The 27,715-nt window shown below is 36.1% G+C and overlaps 1 protein-coding gene across 4 annotated transcripts in view; it reads right to left on the bottom strand.

Moving 5' to 3' along the window:
• LOC145660665 (uncharacterized) overlaps positions 1 to 27,715 on the bottom strand; it is a 193,949-nt gene that overhangs the window by 103,691 nt on the left and 62,543 nt on the right. For all 4 annotated transcript variants that reach the window (XM_081725988.1, XM_081726014.1, XM_081725997.1 and 1 more), the window contains 2 exons: positions 27,327 to 27,443; positions 18,773 to 18,924 (listed from right to left, as the gene is read on the bottom strand). In XM_081725988.1, the coding sequence (XP_081582114.1) occupies positions 18,773 to 18,924; positions 27,327 to 27,443 (269 nt within the window). The remainder of the gene's footprint in view (positions 1 to 18,772; positions 18,925 to 27,326; positions 27,444 to 27,715) is intronic.

The raw sequence follows: 27,715 nt of genomic DNA, 5'->3' as shown, positions 1-27,715 counted from the left end.
TCTTCGAACGCTTTTCTTGGTTTTCCTCCTCTGTTTTGCTCCGAAAGCCGTGGTGTTGTTGACGGACCCTGTGATGGTTATAGCACCGGAAGTGTCTTGATCAAGCCACTCCATATATTTCTTGGTAAACCGCTCGTACGTGTAATTGCACGCCCCCTATTTTGCCAGAAGCTTTGACACAAATACTTTCACTACAGTTTTCAGTTTATTTCTGCATTGTTCAGCAAGTTCACTGACACCATACTTGTTTAATATATACTGTAGTAATTGTTCATTATATTTTAATGAAAACCTATTGTAAAAATGCTCCTTAAATAACACTATAAAGAGTTCTCTTAATTTTCATGTTCTTCACAGCACGTTGCCACAACTGCGTGCAAACAATACACCCCAATCAGGAAAGGGGGAACGTGTGTCTTTCCTGTTCTATGTTCGATATAAAATATATTGTCGAAATGCCCAAGAATAGTCGCGGTACTCTTTGGGACTTTTTTTTATAATTCTATGTATTAGGTGTAAGATGATTAGGTTCGCGACTACGTGTAAGCCACATGCAAATATGGCACATTTGTCGTCGAACGAACCTGTATGCCTATTATCTGTAGCGAGTCCAGCCTTTGCCGGCAGCCAATCATCCGCCGCGAGTATGCTTTTGCCAGTAATACCTCCAGCAATGTGGGCTTTCTTTTTCTTTTCTTTTCTTTCTTTTTTTTTAACCATTTTGCGTAGTGATCACAGATGAGGCGCATTTCACATGAGAAGGCATCTTCAATTACATGTGTAGATGGATGATAATCCTCAAGCGATTAGTCCCACGAGACATCAAAAATAGCTTGCGCTCAATGCATAGTGCAGGATTATTGGTGACAATTTACTAGGCCTGTACATACTCCCGCAGAGACTTACGGAAGACAACTATCGAGAATTCCTGGAAACCCACATCCAGATACAGTGGATAACTTGCACCTGACATTGCGTCCATCGTTTCATTTCATGCATGACGAAGCGCCCCTTCATTTCAGTACTACAGTGCACCAGTATCTAAATGCAGTATTTCCTACTCAATGGATTGGGCGTAGACGGCCAGTTGCTCGACCTCCACCTCACTAGATCTCAAATCTCTGGACTACTATCTGTGGAGGAATTTAAAGACTTTAGTCTATGAATCTTACGTGTATACTATGGAAACGCTCCGTATTCGTATCAACGCAGCTTGCCAGAGAATATGGAATACCCCTGGAACTTGGAACATGTTCGTGCTTCTACGGGCAACATGTTGAAGTTTGCACTCAGGCAGGATGGGGACATTTTGAACATTTAGTACTTAATAGCACTACTTAATGGTACTTGAACATAAACATGTGCACCGTTTGTGTGGTGCTGGTGAAGTAGCACACTTACTGGGAATTGTTGTAGCTCCTGCATGATGCTTTTAAATAAATTTGGTGAAATCTGATGTACCTACGTCATTGAATCTGTGGGTGTGCTTTTGTCGCTGTCCCATTGGTTGCAGTGTTGGCACTTTACGATAAGAAAATGAACGTACATATTTTTGTTTATAACTTCCGAGTTTTTTATTCTGCCTTTTCTACAGCTCAACGCAACGTGCACAAATGTGACTTAGTTGGAATCTGTCGTCCATATTATTTCTACTAATGTATTACTCACGCTCATTATCAAGGAAGCGGTGGTGGAGAGAATATGACTGTGTCACATTCACCAATTCCCCGCCCAGCGTTAGCGAATAATGGTTATAATTCCGTAACCATACATTTCCAGACATACGGTCATATGAACTTTTTTTACTTGTCCCCACACACGAATCCATCCCTCAGGTTTGGCCGTGCATATTTCTTACACCCTGTATATATCTAGGTATGTACATTATATATATATATATATATATATATATATATATATATATATATATATATATATATACTGTATATACAGTGTGGCGTTAAATTGGTTGTACAAGAGCAGTGTAGTTTTTCCTAAGAGTAAAACAAAAACGTTCCAATAAACATTGGGTAAAAACCGCGTCGTTTAAGTGTTATAGGCTGCCGAAAGCGTGGGAAAATAAACTTTAATAAACTTTAGAGTTAAATATTTCACTAACTACTGAGCGTAAGGATCCTAACCTGCTCTATCCAAATTTGCAGTTTTCAAATTTGTACAGTGGCGGGGCAAGGGATTCCTCAAAGAATATTAGGGATTCCCGGACATTTTATGACGTAAATTGAGTGGACAAAAGCATGTAAAAGACGTCTCATTGCCTAGAAATAATACTACGTGGCAGATCAGTACTCACACACGTAGATTAAAAGATGGCGGTTGAGGTAATAATCACTGTGCGTGGTTCCATGCTTCCTCAAAAAGTACTAGTAAAAACGTTCTACAAGAATTCACTGGAAATGGAAACGTCACGTTAAGTACAATGTAAAAAATACGTACAACACAAGCCAATAGGTAACAGAAAATAAAGAAATTCCGATTGCTGATCTGCTCATGATATCCCAACGCTTTTGAGAATGCTTCCAATTTTACTACTACAGGAATTGAACAAGAACTACTATTAAAAGACAACTAAACAACGCGTAATAATAATAATAATAATAATAATAATAATAATAATAATAATAATAATAATAATAATAATACACAACTGATGAGCACATTCATTTTGATCAGTATATCACATAAATGCGACTACCATACTTTTTTTTTTTTTTTTTTTTTTTTTAATCAATGTTCTAAGCTGACGGACGTGAAACAAAACATTGGTTCCACTTGCGATATTTGTTGTAACAGAGGCTGATGTTTTTGGTCCTAAATCGTATAACGGGACTGCATACCGAAGAGAGTTGTAGGGAGCAAGGTACAAAGAAGAGTCTTTGTTGAAATTAAAAGAAGATTTGTCAGAACTGTCACTACAAAAAGTGTTTAAAGTTTCGACCCGCCACTTCAATTCAAAGGTTACAACACCGGCGAAGGAACCGACGGACGGGTTGATACACTCATGGCGTTTCCCTAATGCTCCAGACAGCACCAAAAATTCGAGTAACCAAATCCTCCTCTGATTGGACAGGTGTCGCTTAGACTAGTTGTTTCACATGGCCCCGGAAAAAGAAATCTAAGGGGTTAAGGTCTGGTGAGTGAGATGGCCGACACTGATCCTTCTCCGCCGATCCATTTGTTCGGAAAGAATGCGTTGAGAAAATTTCGCATCTCCGCAGCGAAATGTGCTTTAGCACCGTCGTGCATAAACCACATGTTTCGACGAACAGCCAGTGGCACATTCTCTAATAGTTCAGGCAGAACCTCCTCCAAAAATATGTGATACTCCCATCCGGTCACGCCTTGTGGCAGTAGGTACGGTCCGATGAGATAATTATCAACGATTCCTGCTCACACGTTCAAAACACCGTTCCTGATGGGCAAGAGTTGACATTCCGTGTTGGTTTGCCTCAGATCACAAATGTTGATTGTGAGTATTAAACACTCCATCACAGGAAAACGTGGCTTCATCTGTGAAGAGAACACGAGACATGAAGCGGGGTGTGTTAGCATGCCATTCGCCTAACCACTGGACAAACTGATTAACGTGGAATCCTAACCACATTGAGCTCCAAACGGGAATCGAACCCGGGTCTCCCACGCAAAAGTCGCATACGCTAAGCGCTTAGCCACGAAGGGGCTGAAAAGATACTGGAGAGAATGACAGACGAGTATATATATTACGAAACACAAAATAAACGACAGTAGCATTAGTAACAGATCTTCATTAAAACCGATGTAATGTCATTAATATTCCAGATCAGCGATCGGATTTTTTAAAATTTTCTGTTACCTATCACCTTGTGTTGTACGTATTTTTTTACATTGTACTGACGTGACGTTTCCAATGAATTCTTGTACAACGTTTTTACTAGTACTTTTTTGAGGAGGTATGGAACCACGCACAGTGATTATTACCTCAACCGCCATCTTTTAATCTGCGTGTGTGAGTACTGACCTGCCAAGTAGTTTTATTTCTAGGCAGTGAGACGTCCTTTACATTCTCTTGTCCACTTAATTTACGTCATAAAATGTCCGGGAATCCCTAATATCCTTTGGGGAATCCCTTGCGCCGCCACTGTACAAATTTGAAAACTGCAAATTTGGATAGAGCAGGTTAGGATCCTTTGACGATATTATGCCGCATCACGTCTACGCTCAGTAGTTAGTGAAATATTTAACTCTAAAGTTTGTTTTCCCACGCTTTCGGCAGCCTATAACACGTAAACGACGCGGTTTTCACCCTATGTTTATTGGAACGTTTTTATTTGTTTTACTCTTAGGAATCACTCCTCTGCTTTTGTACAACAAATTTAGCGCCATACTGTATGTATATATATATATGCGCGTTGTATATGCGCGTTGTATATATATATATATATATATATATAACTAATGTTATCGCGCTTGAGAAATTTTATATCCTGCCATAACCTAATCTCGTCTTCTCAACATGGTTTCCAAAAAAACAAATCAATTGATACAGCGTTGTTTAACTTTATTAAAGAGGTTTCTACAGTACTTGATAAGGGAAAATATGCAGTAGGTTTATTTGTTGATTTCTCCAAGGCATTCGACAGTGTTCAACATTCTCTTCTACTGGCAAAACTCCAGAAATATGGTATTAGGGGTGTAGTACATGAATGGTTTCGCTCGTACCTGACAAACAGAAAACAAGTAGTAAAAATACAAAAAATAATTAACAATAAACAAGTCACATTTTCATCCACAACTGCTACTATCTCTGCTGGTGTTCCTCAAGGCTCAATTCTTGGGCCAATTCTTTTTTTATTTTACATAAATGATCTTGTTCAATATATGTATCCCCAAGATATTGTACTATATGCTGACGATGTAAATGTCATAGTAACAGCGGACAATACAGTTGAACTAGAAAGTAAATTAAAACAAACTGTGGACCGTTTGATAAAATGGACATCTCAGAATCAACTGCTGATAAATGCAAAGAAAACAAAAGCACTAAATTTTCATTACTCATGTACACCTCGAACAGTACCACCCATTGTGATAAATTCAACTGATGTAGACTATTCAAAATCCACTAAATTTTTAGGTGTAACAATAAGCAATAGGCTTACATGGGATGCACATATTACTGAGCTAAACAGCAAATTAAGTCGTATCTGTTTTGTCATTTATAGACTACGTGGTTCAGTGTCAAAAGAAACTTTGCTGTTATTGTACTATGGTAAGTTTCAATCATTGTTAAATTACGGAATAATTTTCTGGGGAGCCTCCTATTCCAGTGTTACTACTTTTCGTCTACAGAAAAAGGCAATAAGATCTATTTTTAATCTATCACCAAGGTCCTCATGCAAAAGGGTCTTTCAGTCAAATAAAATTTTAACTGTGCCTTGTCTGTACATATACAAAAGTATCATATATGTAAAGAGAAATGAAAGTAGTTTTCTTCATGTTGACGATGTACATTCATACAACACACGACAAAAGAATAACATATTCACAGCATACCAAAACTATGCGTGCACCAAAAGAAGTGTTCTTCCTATGTCCGCTAAGTTGTTTAATAAGCTCCCAAGTTATTTGAAGAATATCAAAAACATACGAAATTTCAAAAATTAACTATTTAATTTTTTGTGTAACAAAATGTATTATCATATTAATGAATACTTGGGTGATAGTTTGTAAAATAATGTAAATTAATTATATTGAAATTTCTTATTATTATTTGACAAGTCCTATGTACTGGTCTCTGACCAATAATGTACGACATGGATGAATAAACAATGAATGAATGAATATATATATATATATACACATACATTAGGGTGATGACTTTTTGATTTTTTTTTCTCAAAAATTATTTTCTGTAGCACGAATGAATGAACTTTTGTCTATTCATGACTAAAATGACGTTTATCCTATTGAAATATTGAAAAAAAAGTCACGCACAAACCACTTTGAAATGTTATGTTGACCATTTTAGCATTATTATTATTATTATTATTATTATTGATTACAAGCTGACCCTTTCTGGATCAATCTGATGACGAAGCGAGTTTAATAGGTACCAAAAGTGGAGGTTAAATGGGGATATATCCAGAGTTTATTATTATAATTGAGCATATAATATTTCATTAGTGTCTGCCTTTTTTATTTTGTGTAATTGTTATTTGCTTATTTTTAAACAACAAAACTCAATAACAATATGAAAACTTAATATCAATTTCTTTAATTTGTTACGCATTTAATATATACGTTAATGCCTTTTCTATTTGAGTTAATGAGTAGAAGACAACATGTAGTTCAAGAAGATCTTTTTTTAAACACGGATAAGAACAAGGAAACCTGGACAAAACTCACTTCAGTTTCAAGCGCCATCAAGAAGAGGCAACGCGGCAATTTATGAAGCTCCCGTGAGTGAACGGAGTCGCATACCCCTGAAAAACCACGTCATTGGACGCTTCAAATTTCTTGAGCCGAAGAACGGTGAGAGAACATCGGTATAATTGCTGTGGAACTTAAAACCCTATGGAGCAAGACATTGAACTTCCTGCATGTATCTGATCAAGCCATTTGTGCAAAATTAGCAAACCTTCTGAAAGACTATGAGCGCTGAAGAAAGAAAGAAAAAAAAAAACTTCTATTCATTGAATGAACTGTTTGACGTGACCAGAGTGAAAGGCGAATGGATGTACGAAGAGGATAAGAACCTCTACAAACTGCAAATCGAAAGTAAGGGTCAGCTTGGTTATTCCACTGGCAAACCTGCTATTGCAAAGACCATCCATTCATCCAAGCGAAGGAAGGAAATGGAAGTGACTGTCTCGACACTTACCAGTCAGCAACACCTTATTGTTCCGCAAGTAGCACGAACTCATCCAACAACAACGAAGAGAGTCCTTGGGAGAATGCGGCATCAACGAGCAGAAAGAAGCGTAACTCAACAGGCATTTGCAAGACGCCTTGTTACAAGCTCAAAGCTGTCGTCTCAAGGAGCAGTAAAAGTCTGCCGCCGGTTTTCTGGTGAGGACATTGAAATCCCAACCCTATGTCAGTCAGCAATCCACAAGGCTATCTACACGAGAGCTGCTTAGGTGAAGAAACACTTGGTGAGCACGCTTCATCTGGAGAAGTGGAGCACACACTTTGACGGCAAACGCATTGATGGCTCTGAATATCTGGCCGTGGTCCTCAAGAATGAAGCAAAAAAATTAAGTTGGTTGCGCTCAAATTGAAAGATGAAAAAGCTCAAAGAATCGCATAAGGACTCTAGGGTATGTTAGAGGAGTCCAACCTGTGGAGTTTGATTGCTATGATTGCTGCCGACACAATAAGTATAAATACCGTGAAGAAAAGCAAATGTTTGAACAGAAAAGTCACCCGAAACCCAAGTTCATCAGTTGCCAGCACCTATTGCTGGATTGCGTTCTTCGCGTTGTCATGGACGATGAGCTACATGGGTCGACCAAATCATTAAACATCGAGTACTTCTTTGTAAACGATTTGATGAGCAAATATGATAAATTGAAAGCAGCCTTCAGCAATGGTAAAACTGAGACTAAGGAACATGTAGCTGGAGAGACGACGAAGTTTTTCTACTATCTCGCTCGTGTCTTCCGTCACTTCACTGAGAGGAGTGACATCCATTTCGTGAAATATCAACAGATCCCAAACATAGCAATGCAGGCTGGGACTCTCGTGACATTCTAGCTCTTCTTGCGTTTATTCTGATACCTGAAACCCGGAACAGGTTGCGTAAAATCTGTTCATCCATTCCTACTTATGGACTGACTATTGGTTCAGCATTGGATTGTTTCATGCTGAAGATGTTGAACTATCTGCGGCTCTGAGTGACTACTCAACAGGTCTCAAATGCTTGAAAACCCACCTGAAAGATGAATCTCCAATTAACATTGCCCGAAGCAACCAGTGCTGTGAGCGTGCGATCAAAGTTTTGTAAGATTTATATAACTCCTGCCGCAAGAAGGGCAACAACCTACCACTGAGATTCATCCTGTCTACTGACATTATAGTGAAAAATTGACTTCCTTGTAGTTTGATGACTCTATATAATATTTTATATATGTGATTCTAAAGCTTATGATCAATTTTGTATCTGTCTAAATTGATCCAAAAATTGGCAAGAAAGCTGATTTTAAACCATTTTAAAATCATTTTGTGAGTGAGGTTTTTTCATCATACCGTCTTGAAAGTGAGATTTTCTCTAATCTTGAATAAAGCTCATCAAATTATGATACAGGGAAATGAGGTTACATAAAAGTCATCACCCTAATATTATATATATATGATAAATAGATACAGTAACTTCCATGAAAGTCATTAGTGTTTTCGTCAGACACTCGGGAAAAGAGTTTCTACGTAAGTTTTCACAAAATTAAGATCTATCTAAATACAGTGAAACCTGTCTATATTGCCACCATCGGTTCCATTGAAAAGTGGCCAACTTACAGAAAATAAGTGTGATTGGTTTATTTTTAGAATAGGATTTCTAATATTAGTTGATTGTAAAATTTTAATAAGCAATGAATGTATATTTACTTTTAAAGAATGTATATAGAGTAATCATAACAATATATTTTACTAGAAAAAAATACTACAATATGTTTAATACACACAATTCATTCAACTTTCTACGTTTTGATTCCATTATGAATTCATGAATTCAACACGTCCTTTTTCACTGAACACACACACACACCGAAATCGGAAATCGCTCTTTTGCTGTCTGTAGAGTAAGAAACTTTCATCTGAAGTGATTAAACAGTGACAAATATTTTCTGTAGATACCTTTGGAAAAATAGGAAATCAATTATTAATAAAACAAATTTATTTATAATGGTTCATTCTAGAGGTTTTTTTTATTCTTTTTGGCAGATATGCACATTCTAATTTTGTAGTTAACTACCTCTTGTTAGTGAGCTACAAGTGTTTCCCTCGGAGCAAAAAATGTTTTCAGAAAATCTGAAGGAAATTCATGTCTCAAAACCTCCGCTACATTTCGACAAGCCGTAAGGTGCCAATAGTTGACAACTGAGGTGGTTAGCTTTAACCTTGAGAATTTTCCTGAATTACTACAACTCCCCACTATTGAAAGGAGCTGATTTTCCTAATGGTTTTACCAAAACAGAGAGGTAAACAAATAGGTACAACTATTTCCTGATACCTATACGTGCTTTTTCTTTCTTCAACACCCCTTTATCAGGGTAGTCTTCTGGCCACTGACCTCCAAGAACAAATAGTGGAAATCCATACTTCTTTATCTCCAATCACAAATACAGAACATCTGCCTCTCATATGGAAATTCGAAAGAGTTAAGAAAAATAACAAACCGGTATTTTGCGTAGCCAAGATATGCAGGTAAATTTATCATCATCATCAAAGGGTAACACTGCTTCAAAGTGGCCAACTTCCAAGATAGACAGGTGGCCAACTTACAGAGTAATAAGTAACGAATGTCTTATGGGAAAATGCAGGTTCAAGACGAACCAGGCCAAGATAAGCAGGTAGCCAACTTAGAGAGGTGGCCAAGTTGACAGGTTTTACTGTACTGAGAACGAGTTCCACCAAATTTTACGAAAATCGCTAGGGCCGTTTTCAAGAATTATGTCTGATGTAACTCAGAAATATTTTTAACACACTCCATTAGATGAGTTTTCACAAATTAAGACGTAGCTAAATCTTTTTCGTATCCGAAAACGGTTTTCAATAAACACGAATATTACTATTAGAGATGTTTTCAAGATATAATTTACAATCAAGAGTAAGAATTAGAGTACTAGATATCCTCAATATATATTAATGGATAACATAATACGGTGATAACAGAACGTGTAAAGAGGTGTACTAATATGAACGTAAACGAAAATAAAAGTCAAGACTATTGAAAAAGGCCTTCTATTCCGAATGAAAAGTGCAGCTTCGGGGTAAATAGAAACTGACATGACAACACATAGGATTCTCGAACACAAAAGACAAAACAGATTATATATGTACAAATTGCAATGTTTAAGGAAGAGCAAATAGAAAAGCAGTTCTTGATCAAGTACTTTTCAGATAAATTAAGAATCTTCACATAGGTTTCACATATATAGTTGTAACTGAATTTCATATGTATGTTCCATATATGGAACAGTAACAAAATCTCGAAGATATTCATTTAAAATTTATTAAGTATAATGAAATACTGGAAATCCAGGACTTCAAATTTTATTTCTATATTAAAATTTAGTACCTTCTTTGATTACTGTCACAGCTACCACTGACCAGCACAGAAAATTCACCTTCTATGCTGGTGAATTATATCTTTCAATAATAATTACTAAAGTAGTTAATTTTTGTATAAAGAAATCCGTTTTTCAAAAACAAGGAATAATATAGTAATAGATATCGGTTAAACAAATAACTTATTTGCTGATAAATGCTATAGGATACATGATGAGATAGAAATCTTTACATATGTCTACAGTTTAGCAAATTTCAGAAGTCGTAGACAAAAGATGTCAGCACACATTGAAATTGTTTGATAAATGTACAGTCTGCAGCAAAAAACCTGCAACATGAGCATGTAAGTTTATTGTGAAAGACGAAGTCTTTTGTTCAAAAATAAATGTGCAGGGGAGGATGCCGAGGTTTCTCCTGGCGTGATTCGTGTGCCACTTAGACGTTATGTTGATTCCCTGCGCTGTTAGGCGTAGTTTCACAATTAACTTACATGCTCATGTTGCAGGTTTTTTGCTGCGGACTGTACTACTACTTCGTGACACAAGGTAGGATTGTTCATTTGTTTATCATTTTTATTACTTCCATAAATTAATAAGTTTACTTTACAAGATGGTGAAACTAGTCTATAACTTAAATCTGAACAAATCCTAGAGATCCAGGGTGGTTAATTGTCTAGTTATTATCACTGGTATTCTTGAAATATGTTGAGGTAATTTGAGGGATGAAAATGGACTTCCTGAGAATGAAAGGAACAAGAAGCTTTAAAAATCTCCAAGAATAAAATACTATTGTGAACAAATATATATGTTTAAGTCTTTTAAATTAAGGAAAATATATGTTAGGTCAGTGCGAACTACCCTACTTCATAGTTAATAGTTAGAATTCTTGCGGAGACTTAGGTTTGATTTCCGATAGGGTCTCAGATGGATTGGATCTCACATTAAGATATAGATCTACGTCGCACAAGCCCTCGTTGATGAAAAGGAAGATTAATTCTACGAAAGACACTAAATAAGCTACAGATATCTACCTATAGAAGCTATGGGGCATATATTCTGCAAGGTGTCTTGCGACCTTGCTGGTATAAGTTATAAATATTAAAGGTAAAAATTAAATATTACTCAATTTAATAATTATGTTTATTTATAAGGTAGATATCCAGGCCTGGAGTACGTTAATTCATTGGTATATATTTATTCATATATATCTATTATTATTAATGGTGTATAGTAATATTTACTTAAGAGAATTATTCCCCATACTTAAGATTTAATCATATTCTTTTTTACAGTTAGCTAGCTTCTAACGTTGATTTTTTCATGCTAGTTTTTGCCTTTTAGAAGCGTGTTTAGGAGGCTAGCAGAGAATCTCATTGTATTGTGTCTCCCTTGCTTGGAATTTTCCATTCGAGTAGTTGGCGCTAAACATTTTCAAATGAATTTTTGTAGCTGTTTTTTTGAGCAGGCCAAAACATATATATATATATAAAAGCCTCCTCCATCTTTGGTCACTGGGCGTTGTAGGAGTCCTAGAGTATAGGATCTCGGCCAGCCAGTCCGCTGCACTATTAGTGAATGTGCAGTTTGGAGAGAATCCCTTCTAGTTAGTTACTGTATGTTGTCAGATTAGAGATTCTGCTACAATACAGATGTCTGCTAAAGCAACTGGCCGTAAGATAGCTTAAACAATGTTAGGGAATTAGAAACTAAGCTTGTTTCTTAGAAGTTTGATCCACGCCTATAACAGAGGCTTACTTGGGTCATTTATTGGTTGATTAGAATGGAAGTATTTAAGCTTCCTATGGGGTCTTTGTCGAAGGTGAGAGACGTCAAAAAGACTTAGGAATTGGTTCCATCCTAGTGGTGGAGGAACTATTATTTGAATCCGAATGCGTTTGGGTTCGATCCCTGTGTATGTACTTATTAGCACAATTAGGTGCTGTGAATGATTAGAAATTTTCTCACTGCAACTTTCATGCAGGAAAGTGTAAGAGTGAGTGTTGACCTAATTCCTCATTCCTTAAGTGCAAGGAAGTTTTGTCAGGCCGACAACCTATCCAAAGACCAACCTATCCTACATATATAATTTAGACTTAATTGTAGACTTAATTTGGAGTCTCAGAATCAGGGTTAAGCCAGACTATGTCCTGTGAGTCAAAGCCCAGTCTTTGAAATGTAAGAAGTACGGGTTAGGATTGAGTGTTTACTGTAACCCGTATTTCCACAGACCCCTTCTAATTAGAGAGAAATTCAATAATTAATGAATTGGAAAAATTAGAAGTTAGTTTGAATTCTTCCTTTCAACATTAGTTATTGGGGAAAGGCAAGCAGGACATTTGGATGCATATAGGGACTGAGTGGCGTCCTGAGATTATAGTCATTATCCTACCTCCTAAATTAGAATATTTATTTGTAATAAATAATCAATCTCCATACTAATTCCTCGAACTTTTCATTTAATTTCTTTGATATGAACCAATCCTAGACATAACGAGCAGGTATTTATTAGTGGGCGTATAGATATATATTTATAGAGCAGATGGTAGTAAATGCGAAATTTTTCGTAATTTCAAACTTATTTTATTTGGAAGAAAAATAACAGTATAATTTCTTGAGGGAAGTGAAGGTTATTCAGTAACTTAATCTCAAGTGGAGGCTGAGCCAAATAGATATTTAATGGATATTTAAATCTAAAAGATATTTAATTTTAGTTGTATAGTTCAGAGTTATAGAGAGTTCAGTCAATAGAGATGAGAGAAATAACGTATTTACCGTACAGACGCTTGGACACTCGGTCTGACAGCCAGAAAATATTACTTTTTTAAATGTTTTTTTCTTCCAATTCATAAGGAAAGTGGCTTACCTTGCGCCTCCGTGTTTATTGTTTTGAATATTTCTTTCCTCTGGGAACATCATCTACATAATTTTTATTACTGTCTCACCGGGTCCTTACTTTTACATCTCCTATTACAAATTATGTTAGTAAAGTGGAACTAATGTTTACAACAGGCAAAAATGAATTGAAGGATAACCATAGTAGAGCAATAATTAATGACAAATTATGGAATTTTGCATAAATTATTAATGGAATAGTGTTTTCGTATATACAGGGTGTATCAGACCACCCGTCCCAGGCGTTTTTCTCGGGTCATAGTGCACGTAAACACATCAAACAAAAAATAAATGACCAAATCAAATGCTAAGAATCAAATGGTGATGCTTCCGTATCCAGTGGTGTGGCGGAAATATTTCTACGGGGTGTCAACTTTAAAATTTCAAATGGAAAGTAGTATCAATTTCAATTTGTTTGGAAGTATTATTGAAAAAGAAAAACACTTTTACAGGAAACACTTTTCGTTAAATTCTACGATTTTGCATCTATGTCTTATTTATTGTTTAATTGCAACTACAGAACAAAAGCTTTACGATAGGCGCACTGAAAGTCGTGAGCAATATTTTTTCACAACCGTGATCTTTATTTGTAAGTGAAACCAAATATATCATCTCAATCTATAGACCTTTCCTTTACTTTTCTACATAGTCTCCGTTCTTTTGTGCACATTTTCCCCATAGTTCTCCAAGTTTGAAAGTACCCTTGCGATAGAATTCCGTTCCAGCTGCCCATAGACACTGACACTGCTTGACGAATATCCACCAATGTCTTTATCGATAGCCTCGCATCTGTTCCTTCACAAAACCGAAAAGATAGTAGTCGGAGGGTGCCATGCCGGGGCTGTAGGGAAGATGTGGAAATGTTTTCCACCCAAATCTCCTGATCTGCTCCATAATGGCACGTAAAATATTATCCTGTTTAAGGATGATGATCTTTCCGGGGCGCTTATCATACAAGTGTCTTGATGTGGCGGCGAGAATTTATGGTTTGTCCACGCTCAAGAAAGTGAACCAGATTGCAACCCTGTGCATCACAGAAGACGCTTCCTACAACTTTTCCTACCGATTGCACTCTCTTGGCTTTCTTCAGTGGTGAAATGAAGTGGTGCAATTCCATATTCTGTCGTTTTGTTTCAGGTTCATAATAATGGAACAAGCTTTTATCTCCAGTCGCAATACCCGTCAAAAGGTCATCACCTTCATATCAAAATCTCTGAAGAAGGGTTTGGGCAATGGTTAGTTCCTGACGTCTGTGGTCCTCGGTTAATAACCGTGAAACCCAACGGGCAAAAACCTTCCGATAACCTAACCTGTGAATCATTTCTTGCACCGCACTATGTTCAACATCAAGTTTTGCAGCGATATCACTCACAGTGATAAGTTTTACCCCTATCTCCTCTAATCAGCTCATCAACCTTTACCTTGTTGCGTTTCGTTTAGGCACTGCGTGGCTGATGTTCGATAATCGTGTTTCCATCCTTAAAATGTTTCTCCCATCTCCTAACACTGCTGGCACCCATGCACACATCTCCATAGGCACGCTGCAGTCTGCGGTGAATTTCAGAAGCAGATTGGTCTTTTTAACAAGGAATTCAAACACAGCACAGTGTCAAAACGAAACATCGCTGCAGGCCATTTTGGAAATCCTGCCCGTGGTTACGTGCTAGCAAAAGAACAGCGTCAACGTCTGGAAAGAAAGAAAGAAAAGTCTATAGATTGAGATGATATATTTGGTTTTACTCACAACTAAAGAGTACAGTTGTGAAAACATGTTGCTCATAGAGTAATTATATAGTATAAGAGGTTTCAGCTGCTCTTCCGCTGAAACTGTGGAGACCGTGGCACCACCACTCAAGGAAGTTGGGTACTACGAACTATTAAAAACAAGAACGAATCAAATCATTCAGAGCGCCTGAGTCGGATAGAATTAGCCAATGATGCACTTAGCTACTGCCAGTAGCAGACGATACAGTTAGTTACAACTCTAGCCGATAGTGTCGCAGAATCACTTTCGTTGCAATGTGGGAAAAAGTTAATTCCTATTAGTTATATAGGAAGTAGTTCATTAGGGTAATTAATGATGTTGCTCACGACTTTCAGTATGCCCCTCGTAATTGGCAGTTACTTTAAAAGAACACTAGATAACACATGTTCTATCAAATAGCATTGTTGTTGAAAACTCTTTATATCATTCAGTGTCAAACGTTATGACATATCTGTTGTACGTATCAACAAATGAAAACAATATTGCAGGACAGTATAGTTTAAATTGCGGGGTCGGAACCAATTCAAAATAGAAAAGCAAAGAAAAAGCGAACAAATTAGTACCTAACTGAAGAGTGCAAAGCATTTTCTGAAAGTAAATCTAGCAAGTTAAACACGAAAATATTATTTCACATTCTTAAGGGAAAAGGGGTAGCCCCGGACATTTTAACACATTGAGTTGTCCCTTGGTAAAAAGATGAAAAATTGTTACAAAATAAGCATGAACTTCTTTTTAAATGTAAAATTTATTGACAAATAGAAGGTATCGACATAAATGCAAAAATAATGTAATAAACAAATGACAATACATATTGCTACATTTAATATATATTTCGAATATTGGCGGGTTCAAGCATCATATTCTACACTTAGAAGAAACAATAAGAACACCTAGACAGGAAGCCGACAGTGATCACATGTGTAATAGGTATCTGTTGACTCGATAGGGATGCAGTTTCATGAGCCATCGCAGGATTGACACTACACCGAGTCTTCTTTGAACGTTTCATTCAGTGGTGCTTTCCTGTTCGTCTGGTCATATTCTCTCTTTGTCCGTGTGGTGGTTCTTTAGCTACTTGCGACCTCCCTTTGGTAGTTCGTGTGCTAAAGTCACTTATCATTCAATTTGCGTCTTATATGGTGAAGATGTTAGTGTCGCACTCTCTCCAGTTCTTCTGATTCGTGACACTAAACACCTCTTGTGATTCTCCGACAATGATGATTCACTAATGCAGAGCTCTTTACTAGTTGATGGACGAGAAGATTCTGATTTCTCGGCCATATGTAGAGAACGTGGATCCGCTGCAGACTACGAACAAGAAGTAGCCCACTTTTCCTCAACCGCTGCCGAAGTGTAAGTCTTCATAGGTAGGCCTAGTGTAACATGTTGCAACACGAATCACGTTTGCGGATAGATACTCGGTGTCTGTGAATACCTGAGAGTTCAGTGAATAAATTCCGGTGCAAACAAATTCATTAAGATCAATGATAATGCGATATACCTTTCGGTATGCCTCTGAAACAAGTTGTGCTACATCGTATTCTGTTATCTTTACTCCAGCACTCTTGCGCATTCACACTATACAAGCTTCATTGTATGCGTCTTTAAACGGTTTCATAAAACACCTGTCAATGAGTTGAGTCTTGTGAGTGGTATGTGGAGGAGTTCTTAGCAGTAAATACTGTGATCCCCCGCATACTAAATCACATTCAGTTCCTTATGGTTGGCATGTTCATCATCAATTACAGAACTGGGTTCTGAGGGGAAGGATGACAGAATTTCACAAAGTCTGCAGCCAAATTAAGAATGTATCACTCGTTATCTAACCAATACTTTGTGCTACAGCAATACCCTCGGCTGACGCATCAACCATCAGTCTCTCGTTCTCTGATGAGGAAATATGAAGAGGGTCAGTACAAACTGACCAGTAGCACTCATGCAGAACTTCAATGTTATATTCCGACCTCTTTTACTCAACGTCAATTTGCCCAGTTTGCTCAACGTCAACTCGTTTCCATTTTTCACATATCACTTTGGGATTAACATGAACACACAATACCAGTCTCATCAGTGTTCAATATTCGTGTTGGTGGAAAAGAATATTTCTCCATCAGTATGCACTAATTTGTATAGGATTTATTCCTTATTGAATGTTGTTGTTCTCAATATACTTGTAGACATAGGTAATCTAAGAAACAAATTGGGATGTCACTTCGTAAACTCATAGTAAACAACTTTCACAGTCACTCCGTTTATCTTTGTTGAACCCGTGATTGATTTTTAGTTCTTCAGTTAAGTAAAACTAGGTAAGGTAAGGTAAGGTAAGGTAAGGTAAGATAAGATAAGATAAGATAAGATAAGATAAGATAAGATAAGATAAGATAAGATAAGATAAGATAAGATAAGATAAGATAAGATAAGATAAGATAAGATAAGATAAGATAAGATAAGATAAGATAAGATAAGATAAGATAAGATAAGATAAGATAAGATAAGATAAGATAAGATAAGATAAGATAAGATAAGATAAGATAAGATAAGATAAGATAAGATAAGATAAGATAAGATAAGATAAGATAAGATAAGATAAGATAAGATAAGATAAGATAAGATAAGATAAGATAAGATAAGATAAGATAAGATAAGATAAGATAAGATAAGATAAGATAAGATAAGATAAGATAAGATAAGATAAGGTAAGGTAAGGTAAGGTAAGGTAAGGTAAGGTAAGGTAAGGTAAGGTAAGGTAGGTGTGTGTGTGTGTGTGTGTGTGTATGTGCGTGATAATGGCATTAAGCGATCAGCTAATTGTTTCACATGACATTTCAACTCTTTTTCATACACATCGGGGAAAGTATTTTCGAATCTCCTAACTTACGTGGAACACACAATTTCACTCCCTGCCTCTGCTGTGACAGTGTCTTGCAGAGAATTATTTAGGACACGAAATCTGTTTGTTGTTTGAAGTATCTACGTGCACTACGAGCCAAGAAAAATACCTGGGACGTGTGGTCTGATAGTAGCAATTCAATACCAAATAACACTCATAGATGCCAAACCGTAGACTTTAACGAAAATTGTTTCCTATAAAAGTCATTTCTTTTTCAATAATACTTCCAAAAAAATTGAAATTGATACCATGTTCTATTTGAAATTTTAAAGTTGACACCCCGTGGAAATATTTCCGCTACGCCAATGGATATGAAAGTATCTTCATTTGATTCTCCACATACGATTTGGCCATTCAATTTTTTGTCCGGTCTGATACACCCTATATATATAAGTGATCTGACTGTAAATACAGGGCAATTATTAAGAGTAACCAAAAACCGAAATTGAGTCAGAATACTTTGCACTAATTGTACTCTAAAAGAAAAAAAGTTGCAATAGATGTAAAAACAAGGATCCGGTCACGTAGTAATACAAAATATGCTGATGATGTTCACAGAGAAAAAAGATAGATTTAATTAAAGCTATCAATTCCCCAAGATAAGCCATTTTCTTAAGCTACTGATAGTTTATACATTTACTTATGTTTATAATACAGTGTGTGTTTCAAGATATTCATTTGAAAAACGCGTTTAATTATATCAATAACTAGAATGAAAACCAACCGCAATGAGAAACTCAACTATACTTTTAATACATCTTGGTATTACCGTTACTGAATGTTCTTTAATAACTCCTTCAATGTTTCATCAAAAAATACAATATGAAGAACAAAGAAAAAGCCAATCAATCAATTTTTCGATAAATAAATAATAATAAAGTGGATTTTTTATCCGAAAATTAATTATGAAAATACGTGAACAATTGACGAATTATTCCTTACCTTACAACAACCTGTATTCCTGAACACTCAGCAAATTTTTTCTGGTTAGTTGCACTTTCAGAAACTATTTGACACACAAGTGTTAAAACAGACTGTGTTAACAATATTGGTTGCAGATCTCTAGTCATCCACATATTAAGAAATTCCACAGCCTGTTTAAACAATATATGAAAAGTAATAAGTTATGGTTTAAAATTATTTTTAGTAGTTTAGCTTATAAGAATATTATAAGTAGAATTAAAAGTATTTACTTACCATGTAACACAAAATCAATAAATAAGAAAATTTACTTGTGTATCACACCTACATGCTGAAACGTAGTTAGGGCATTTGAAATTCAATTTCAAGTTTGCGTTCACTTTGAACATTGAAACTAGTGAAAAAATATGCATCGACCGATCACTGAATTGTGAACATCCAATCAATAGCTTGTGGACCTTCTTTCGCCCTCCGCACAAAAGCAATCTCACATGGCTGACATTTAATGCCGGTTGGTAGTTGTAGTATGTCCAACCAAGCTGTGCGTATTGCGATCTTCAATACCAAGGTGAAGGTGGGGGTGTCATCAGACAATAGATGTACTGTTCCATGGCATCCACCACAGATCCTCAGTGAGGTTGAGATCTGGGGAGTTTGGAAACTACTAGAAGTTTGCATAGTGTTCTCGAACCATTCTTGCACAGGACATGCAGCTAGGTGCATTTTCTTGGAAGGTTCATCGCTATAGGAAAAATCGTGCGAAGTACTCAATCTGCCACGAGATCGTAATACTAGACACTAGTCATGTACAACACTACTAGAAGATTTAGTTCTTACGATGAAACATGCACCATACAGCCACCGTCACCCGCCTGATCTATTAGCACCATGATCGAGAATTTCAGCACCTCATAAGATTTCCACTAAACACGCACACGTCAATCCATGGAATGGAATAAATATCGTATTTCATGACACCAGCAGATCTTTCTGTTTTCTATCATCCAATTTGCATGTTCATTATATCGTTAACGTTACTTGAACTGGGTGATATCGGGAGTGTCAGCTGGAATAGCCAATACGTACGAGTGTAATAGGTGATACGGTTTTGAGTTAATTGTGTTGTGTTTGTTAGTCAGCTGCTCCATCGTGCCTGATGGGACTCCATGCTAGTATACAATTTCATCGACTTTTACCTGTTAGTTTAAAAGTTATAAGGACGTTTCAAGATAACTGGTTCATCCTGAATATATGCTGGACCATTTACCTTGAAACGCCTTGTGACTTTCAAAATTAATAGATTAAAAATACTAAAATTTTGGATTATGTAAATTTCGACAGGAGGAAATTATTTTACATATTCTACTATACCACAAGATTAATAGTGTTGCCAACAAAATTTAAAGTTGTACTTTTTCAAATGACACCACGTCAAATTAGTACATATTTCAAATGTACATGTGGAAAGAAAATTACTATACCATATTTATTAACTGTTACAAATTAAGGACGCTCAGTATTACGAACACCCAAATTTTGGAAGCTTCTACGGCAATAATAATACAAGTGATACGGGAGGGACAATGCACATCTAAAGTACCTGATTGTCGAATACTATGATCATGACATGATGAATGTCGATACATAGGATTGAAATTTTGACTCTTTCAAAAAGCTTTACTTCAAAATAACTGCTTAGGTAAGTATGACATTCAATAATTTAGATGGTTTTCAACAAGCATAAAGGTCATGATACCGTTCCGTTTAACATGCATGTGATTTATTAGCAAAAAATAGGTAAGCTTATATCATGTAGTTTTCCTTTTACTATATTTGTTTATCTTTGGAGGATACCCCTTAATGTCTTCAAATCGTTTATTTAAAGTATGTACAGGAAGCCTTTTCAAAATTCAAGAAGTAGTCAATCTTCTCTCTTTCCATTGCTTCTTTAGAACGTAATGACAAACCCATACAAAATATTCTTCCATATTTCGGTCCATCATTTGAAAAATGAAAATGAAATTTTGAGTTTTACATCCCACGGTTATGCCGGTTAGGCTAAAGGAAACGGTGATAATGAGTAATGAATGAAGTGGTGGAATGAAGAAAGTGGGAGGAAACGGGAGAACCCCGAGAAAACCCACGCACACGGTGTTTGTCCACCACAAAGTTCACTTGGCGGGAGCAGGGTTTGAACCCGAGACCCCTAGCACCAGAGGTGAACGCTCTACCACTGAGCCACCGCGGCCCCCGGTCCATCATTTGTAAGAGTGAAGACTCATATTGCAAGTATATTACAATATATATAAAGACCATTGATTTTCTATATAGTATGTGGAATTTATTAGGATACTGTATATGAGATCAACAAACTAATTTCTTCACAGTTAAATTTTCTAATATAGCGCAAAGAGCTCACAGGGGTACAAACTAGTTTCCAAATCAAAATCACTGACTTACTTTGAAACGGACAAAAAGAAAGGATTTTAAACGTGAAAACTGTGTCACTCGATACTTACTGTGACAGCAGTTTAATAGCCTATACAGGTTACATATAATTTTATTAATTTACAAACACAATTCCAAATACAGGTGAACGCCAGTTGGTTTACATCTATCTATCCTATATAACACAACCTTGTGAATATATTAACTTCCGTAACTGGGATTGGATTTCAATGACACTTTACTGATACATTGAGTGTCTTAATACTGCGATCCAGTTAGACGATGGGTGTCGCGGGTGCAAGGAGGAGCTAACCCCCTCTCCCATATAGACGTGGTAATAATCATGGAGTTAGAAAGACGGAACAAACATCACTCACAACCTTTTGCACAAATGAACGCAAACGAAAGCGGACCTAATTTCTGAATCATGCAAGTTTTTGAGGTCTAGCATAAAAATATCCAAACATTTAGTTTTCCCAGCTACGACCATCGTCACGCATGTGCTTTCTTCGCGTTTTTACCATGTCCTCACTTTTTTCTCCATGTAATGTCAGTCCTGATTTTTTTGCAATAGTTTATTCACATACAGAATTACTTTGCGACCTAAGTAGCAATTTTCAGCACTTTGCACTCCTGAGATATTACACCCCAAAAATGGCATCAAAAGCACAAACTTCAACTTTCGGACTCTCATAAATCTACGGTGTCAGTAGTATGATAGTTGTAGATATTTCTAAAGACACTTTACATGCAATAGTATTCAGCACAAAACTTATGAAGCCCCCACCTTGTGTCATTTCAACATACAGCCCCTTTAAAATTGTAATTTTCTATAGTTTTTCTGCTGATTTCATGTAATGGTTTGCAACCCTGCATATTTATTTAGAAACAAGAGTGTATGTTTTCCGTGTACCTTAGTCTCTCCTCTAAACATTCTTTTTTGTTTGGTGTTCCTCTGATTCGTACGTCCTGAGTAACTGTAGTTTTCGTACACGCTTGCAAATGCAGAAATTGGCATTCCACCAACAACAAAGATGGTCGCCATTCAGGAACACTTGTACATACGACAACGTTAGTAGCGTTATTGACTTTCTCATACACAAGGTTCATCACACTCAAATTTTTATAATTTTCAAAGATAGTCGAGCAACCACTTTCATCATTTTTGGACCACTTCAGATGGATTGACCCTAGTGATGAAATTCCAATGTTGCTAGGTCAAATCAAACTCGACAGTTTTAAATCGGAGAATTTACCTGCTGTAAGCATGAAAAATAGATTCAATTTTTTAAAAACATAGCGTCTTTTCGGGCATATAAATTGTGGTTTTCTTGTTGAGACACCACCCTATACAACAAAATACAATAAGATAATACAATATAGATATTTACTCCTTTTTAGTTATTTTCTGGACAAAGGTTGTAATTAATAAAGATTTTCTTTCCGTAACTATTAGTTTTATGAGGTCAACCAACCGGCAGTATCAACTACCGTCTGCTGTGTTTAGGGGGAAAATGGGAGGAATGGAACACTGAGAGAAGTGGGACAGTGAAAATTTTCAGGTGGCATTGCCTTTGCGTCCTCTATCCGTACACCCAACACTGGAACTTGCTACTAAGATGCCTGAGTTTGAGATAAGACATACATTTTAAGCCACTCCCGGTAATAGGCCTAATTATTATGCCTAATGTGTAATATAAGCTTTCTGTACAATGTGAATAGATACATGAATATTTTATATACAACCTGAAAATTTTTAAAGTAGTTTATTTATAACAGGTCGCTGTTCTGCTGTTTACATGGTCTTTGAAGTTATGATACAAGCAAGCAAAAATGTCTATGTAAGGATGACTTGGACACGATGAAGCACGAACAAACGAAGCAAGATCGTGAAAACAGTATTACATTTTTTTGTTTGTTTGTATTAATGGAACTACTGATTTAATTTTGTACTTTTTAATTTTATTATTATTATTATTATTATTATGTGTAATCTAGATATATTGTGGGAAGTATTACGAAATGTAGGTAAAAAAAAGTAATTTAGCTGCAAATGATATCGAAGTCAAGTGAAGCATTCGTGGAGTTGCTACGATTATCGCGCTATTTATAATATTTTGCGATATTATTTGCACCAATTGAAAGCATGGTAGTGACTAAGTTTAGCATCACAAATTATTTTTATCTACTGCTATTAGAATCACATTAACAATTAATGTAATCTGTTCACGGATGCAGCCTATGGTAATGCACCACGTTGTTGCTTTAGGTGCTGCTGCTAGATAGCTGTTAATCGACAACATATCCAGTACCTATTATTGTTAATTTTATGCTTCTTCATTTGACTCAGCCCATATTTAAACTGCTGTATAATAATTGATAATTTTTCGTTTAATGTTCTAAAGAGCCTGAAATATTGACCTGATTAAATACTGGTTCGGCTGTCATTTTACTGATTTTACTGACTGGTTTGCATCTTTGGGCTCATTATTGATATTCTGATGAAAAGTAAGGTGGCAACTATATACTTGAAATTAGAAGAAGAAATATGGTGGTTATTTAAACATTGACGTTGGTTATTTAAAATATAGTTTCTCGGTTACAACACAAAGGCGGCGGCGAAACCACATAGAACTACAAATCAATTCAAATTATTATATAGTTTAGAACCGCTATGACGTAATCGGCCCCAACTCCCTATCAATTCGGTCAGCTCGAGCTCGATCCCCTGTGGGAAAGGGATTTTTTCTCCCGTTATACCCTCGGTAAAATGTAAACAAGGAATTCACTTACATTATCGACCTTAACCCCATCACGGTCGGTCCCAAGTCCGTGCTGAGAAAGAGTAAGGGGCTCAAACCAGAAGTGGTCACCAAAGTTGAACTCTCGAAACGGAAAGAACTATGCATGGTTTTGAGAGAATTAAAAAGTCGCCTCTTACTGCTATGCTCTTGCTCAAGGAGTAAAGAAACATGGTAATGGGTATACGTGGAAAGATAATGTTACGATGTTCTACTGTGGAAAGTGATGTGACCGTGTGCGTGGTCATTAATGTACACTACCGTAAAGTACCCAAAATTCAAATATATTTTAAAAATTTATTTTGGCTGTTGTAAAATAAGCAAGCAATAACCAAGCTTTTGTTTAAGGAAATAAAAACAAATAACGTAGGCATCACACCACAGTTAATAGGAAGTTTTCCTATAAGGAAATAACAAAATAAAAAAATTATAGAAAAGCCTGAGCTAAGCTCTTCGCTACAACCAGAAAGTGTACGGATCCTGGAAGAGGATGATGCTGGTTGAGTGCGGGGAGTTTGAATTAAAATTTGATAGTAAAAAGTCAACGTTAGAAAATCAAAGCTAAATTAGCCAGTGAGAATTACATCTATTTACGATGTTGGATAGACATAATGGTTGAATTTTTATACCATTAGAATTTAGTAAATTTTTGTAACTAAAACCATTTCGAGTCCTGATAGCTTGTGGTGTGATGTTAATATATATACAGGTATCTATCTATCTATCTATCTATATATATATACATATAGCGTGATTTAAAATAATGTGAACGATAAGGAAACGTTCTATAAGTGATAATACTCTATCAACAATAAAATCTATATGAAAATACTTTCAATATTATCCTCAAGTTTTGTTTGGAACGAGCGTAGTAGTTTAAAATTTATCCGCTAGGTGGCAGAGTGATTAGTTGCAAGATGGCTGCCTGTGGTGCAGAGAGAGCATTTTGCGTTTTACAGTTTCACGTTTGTCGGTCTGTTGTTAGTGTTCAACGCGAGTTCCATACAAAATTTCATAAAGATCCACCATCAAAGAACTCCATATGTAAGTGGTATGACAAATTCAACAGAACGGGATGCATTTGTAAAGAAAAATCGCCCGGTAGGCCGTCCACTTCTGAGGCAGATGCCGAAAGGGTTCGAACCAGTTTTCAACGCAGCCCACAAAAGTCAACAAGGAGAGTTAGCAAAGAGCTTCAAATGCCTCACACAACTGTTTAGCGTGTAGTGCGTAAACATTTAAAGATGTATCCGTATCGAGTGCAGTTGTTACAACACTTAACACCTAATACTCACACATGTCGCAAGACTTTTTGTGAGTCATTTCAAGAGTTGTGCAGTGTTGATGATGATTTTTTAGGCAAACTTTGTTTCAGTTTCATGTGACAGGAAGAGTGAATAAACAAAATGTTCGCATTTGGGGAACTGAGAAGGTTCACCAAATCTGTGAAATTGTGCGTGATTCACCGAAGACGAATGTGTTTTGTGCAATTTCATCTTCAAAAGTTTATGGTCCGTACTTCTTTGACGAAGGAACTGTGACTGGACAAACATTCTACAAATGCTTACTACGTGGCTTATGCCACAGCTCGAACATGACAGTGCAAACTTCATCTATCAATTGGATGGAGCTCCATGTCACTTTCATCACAATGTCAGAAATTTTCTGAACAACAGACTGCTACACCGCTGGATTGGGCGGTCAGTTAAAAATGATCATGAGCTTCTACGTTGGCCACCAATATCACCGGACTTAACCCCTGCGATTTTTTTTTTGTGGGGACATCTAAAAGACATTGTCTACAAACCCCCTCTACCCTATGATGTGAATGAACTGAAAGAGCGCATCACTGTTGCAGTGCAAACTGTTGATGCAAACCTGTTGAAACGGGTCTGGGCGGAATTGGAATACCGAATAGATGTATACAGGGTAACAAAGGGGGCCCACATAGAACATTTGTGATGTACTATTTTCATTTTTTTATCACAAAAACTTGGACAGTTTTAGCATTTAACTGTGAGATTTGAAGCTATTTGGATGATTAATAAAAAAGTTATAAGGAGTAGTAATCGTTCATATCATTTTGAATCACGCTGTATATATTTCTATTATTTCATGTTTTATCCTAAGAAATTCATTAGATACGTCCTGAAGTTGTCTTAATACACGATGTTACAAATTTCTCAAGAGCTACCCTCTGCCCCCAACCATAAAAGCTTCTAAAATATTAAGTTATTTCAATTTGAAATTTATAGCATACGTTACTACTGTATTATTTTGTTCTAGTAAGAGAAGACCAATTGTATTTTACACATAACAGTACATTTTCATTGAATCTTTCATAACGCAATTCACCTTTAAATTTTTTATACAATAATTTCTTCGAAGTAACCTGGTTCATTCCAAACAAAATTTTGTTGATTACTGTTTGATTTGTAGCATATGCATTTATTTTTTAGTCCAAAAGAGCCTCAGCCATCACTTTATTTTATTTATTTATTTTGCATCTCCAATTTCACTTTCTTATGCTCTCTCTCTTTCTATCTTATCTTTTTCATTTGATTTCTTCTCCTGCTATCTTCATATGACCCAACATTAAGATCAGAACTCGTTCAGACATAAGCAATTATATTTTTTTTAAATTTCACTGGCAACATATTAAATATTTTACTGACCATCACTGAAATAGTTTTTCTAATGGTTGTTCTAGTGTCAGTTTTCTGTCAGATACTTCTGTGATAGTTATGGCAAAGAATGTTAAAAGTTGACGGTTTCCATTACACTTATTTATCTTAAATTGATCCTCCTCCTGCATTGTTAAGAATATTGATATTCACCATTCTTTCAATTTGTGTCTGTATGAGGAAAATGGAATTCCTATACTAGAAGGATCTCACAGACCGTTCACCCTTGAATTTCTACCAAAAGTCGTTCCATTACTGAAACTATACATGAGAATGTGTTAGTTTCGTTGCTAGCATTTTTACTTGTATTACCCTTTTGACAATTGTAAACTAGCAAAGTTCAGTGCTGTCTGTCGTTTACACAATGTGAGATAAATCTTGATAAATGAGGCAAAATGATTATGCCTGTGATGTAATGTATCCGCTCTCTACTTTACAGCACAATGATATGGATTATACAACATGCAATTTTCTTCGGTTAACGTTATAATTAGCCAAAAAAAGTCTCTGTTTTCTTCGGTTAAAGCTATAATTAGCCAAAAAAAAATGTCTGTACGTTTAATTTAGTTTTACGTACATATTTAACATCTTTTTTGAGAAAATCCAAGTTTGAAATAAATTTTATTGCAAACAATAACCTACCTTAGGCAAAATAACAGCAACCTGGTGTTGATTTTCAGCGTTTTGTGGATTATTAACACAAACTGAAAGAACTCCACAAACAGCTACGAACATAGCCTCAATGCTCTGTTTTACACCCTACGAAATAAAGAAAGATGACTGAAACACAATGTAATGGAAGAGTTAAAAACGAACATATTATAATGCAAATCATAGTTTATGAGAATATACAGTAGACTCCGACTATCTAGCCTCGTTAGGAAAATAAAAATCTCCGTAATAAAATGAAGAATAATTTTTTTACCAGTCTACTCGACTTTTAACGCTATCATACAAACGCAACTTCGAAAGACGGCAGAAATATCTAATTTCACCTTGACAGGATTCAAGACGACTGAGGCAATGCTGTA

The sequence above is a fragment of the Thermobia domestica genome, chromosome 1 (assembly GCF_964235325.1).
Source record: "Thermobia domestica chromosome 1, izTheDome1.hap1.1, whole genome shotgun sequence".
NCBI lineage: Eukaryota > Metazoa > Arthropoda > Insecta > Zygentoma > Lepismatidae > Thermobia > Thermobia domestica.
Note: the sequence above shows the minus strand (reverse complement) of the source record. Positions and strands in the feature narration are given on the sequence as shown.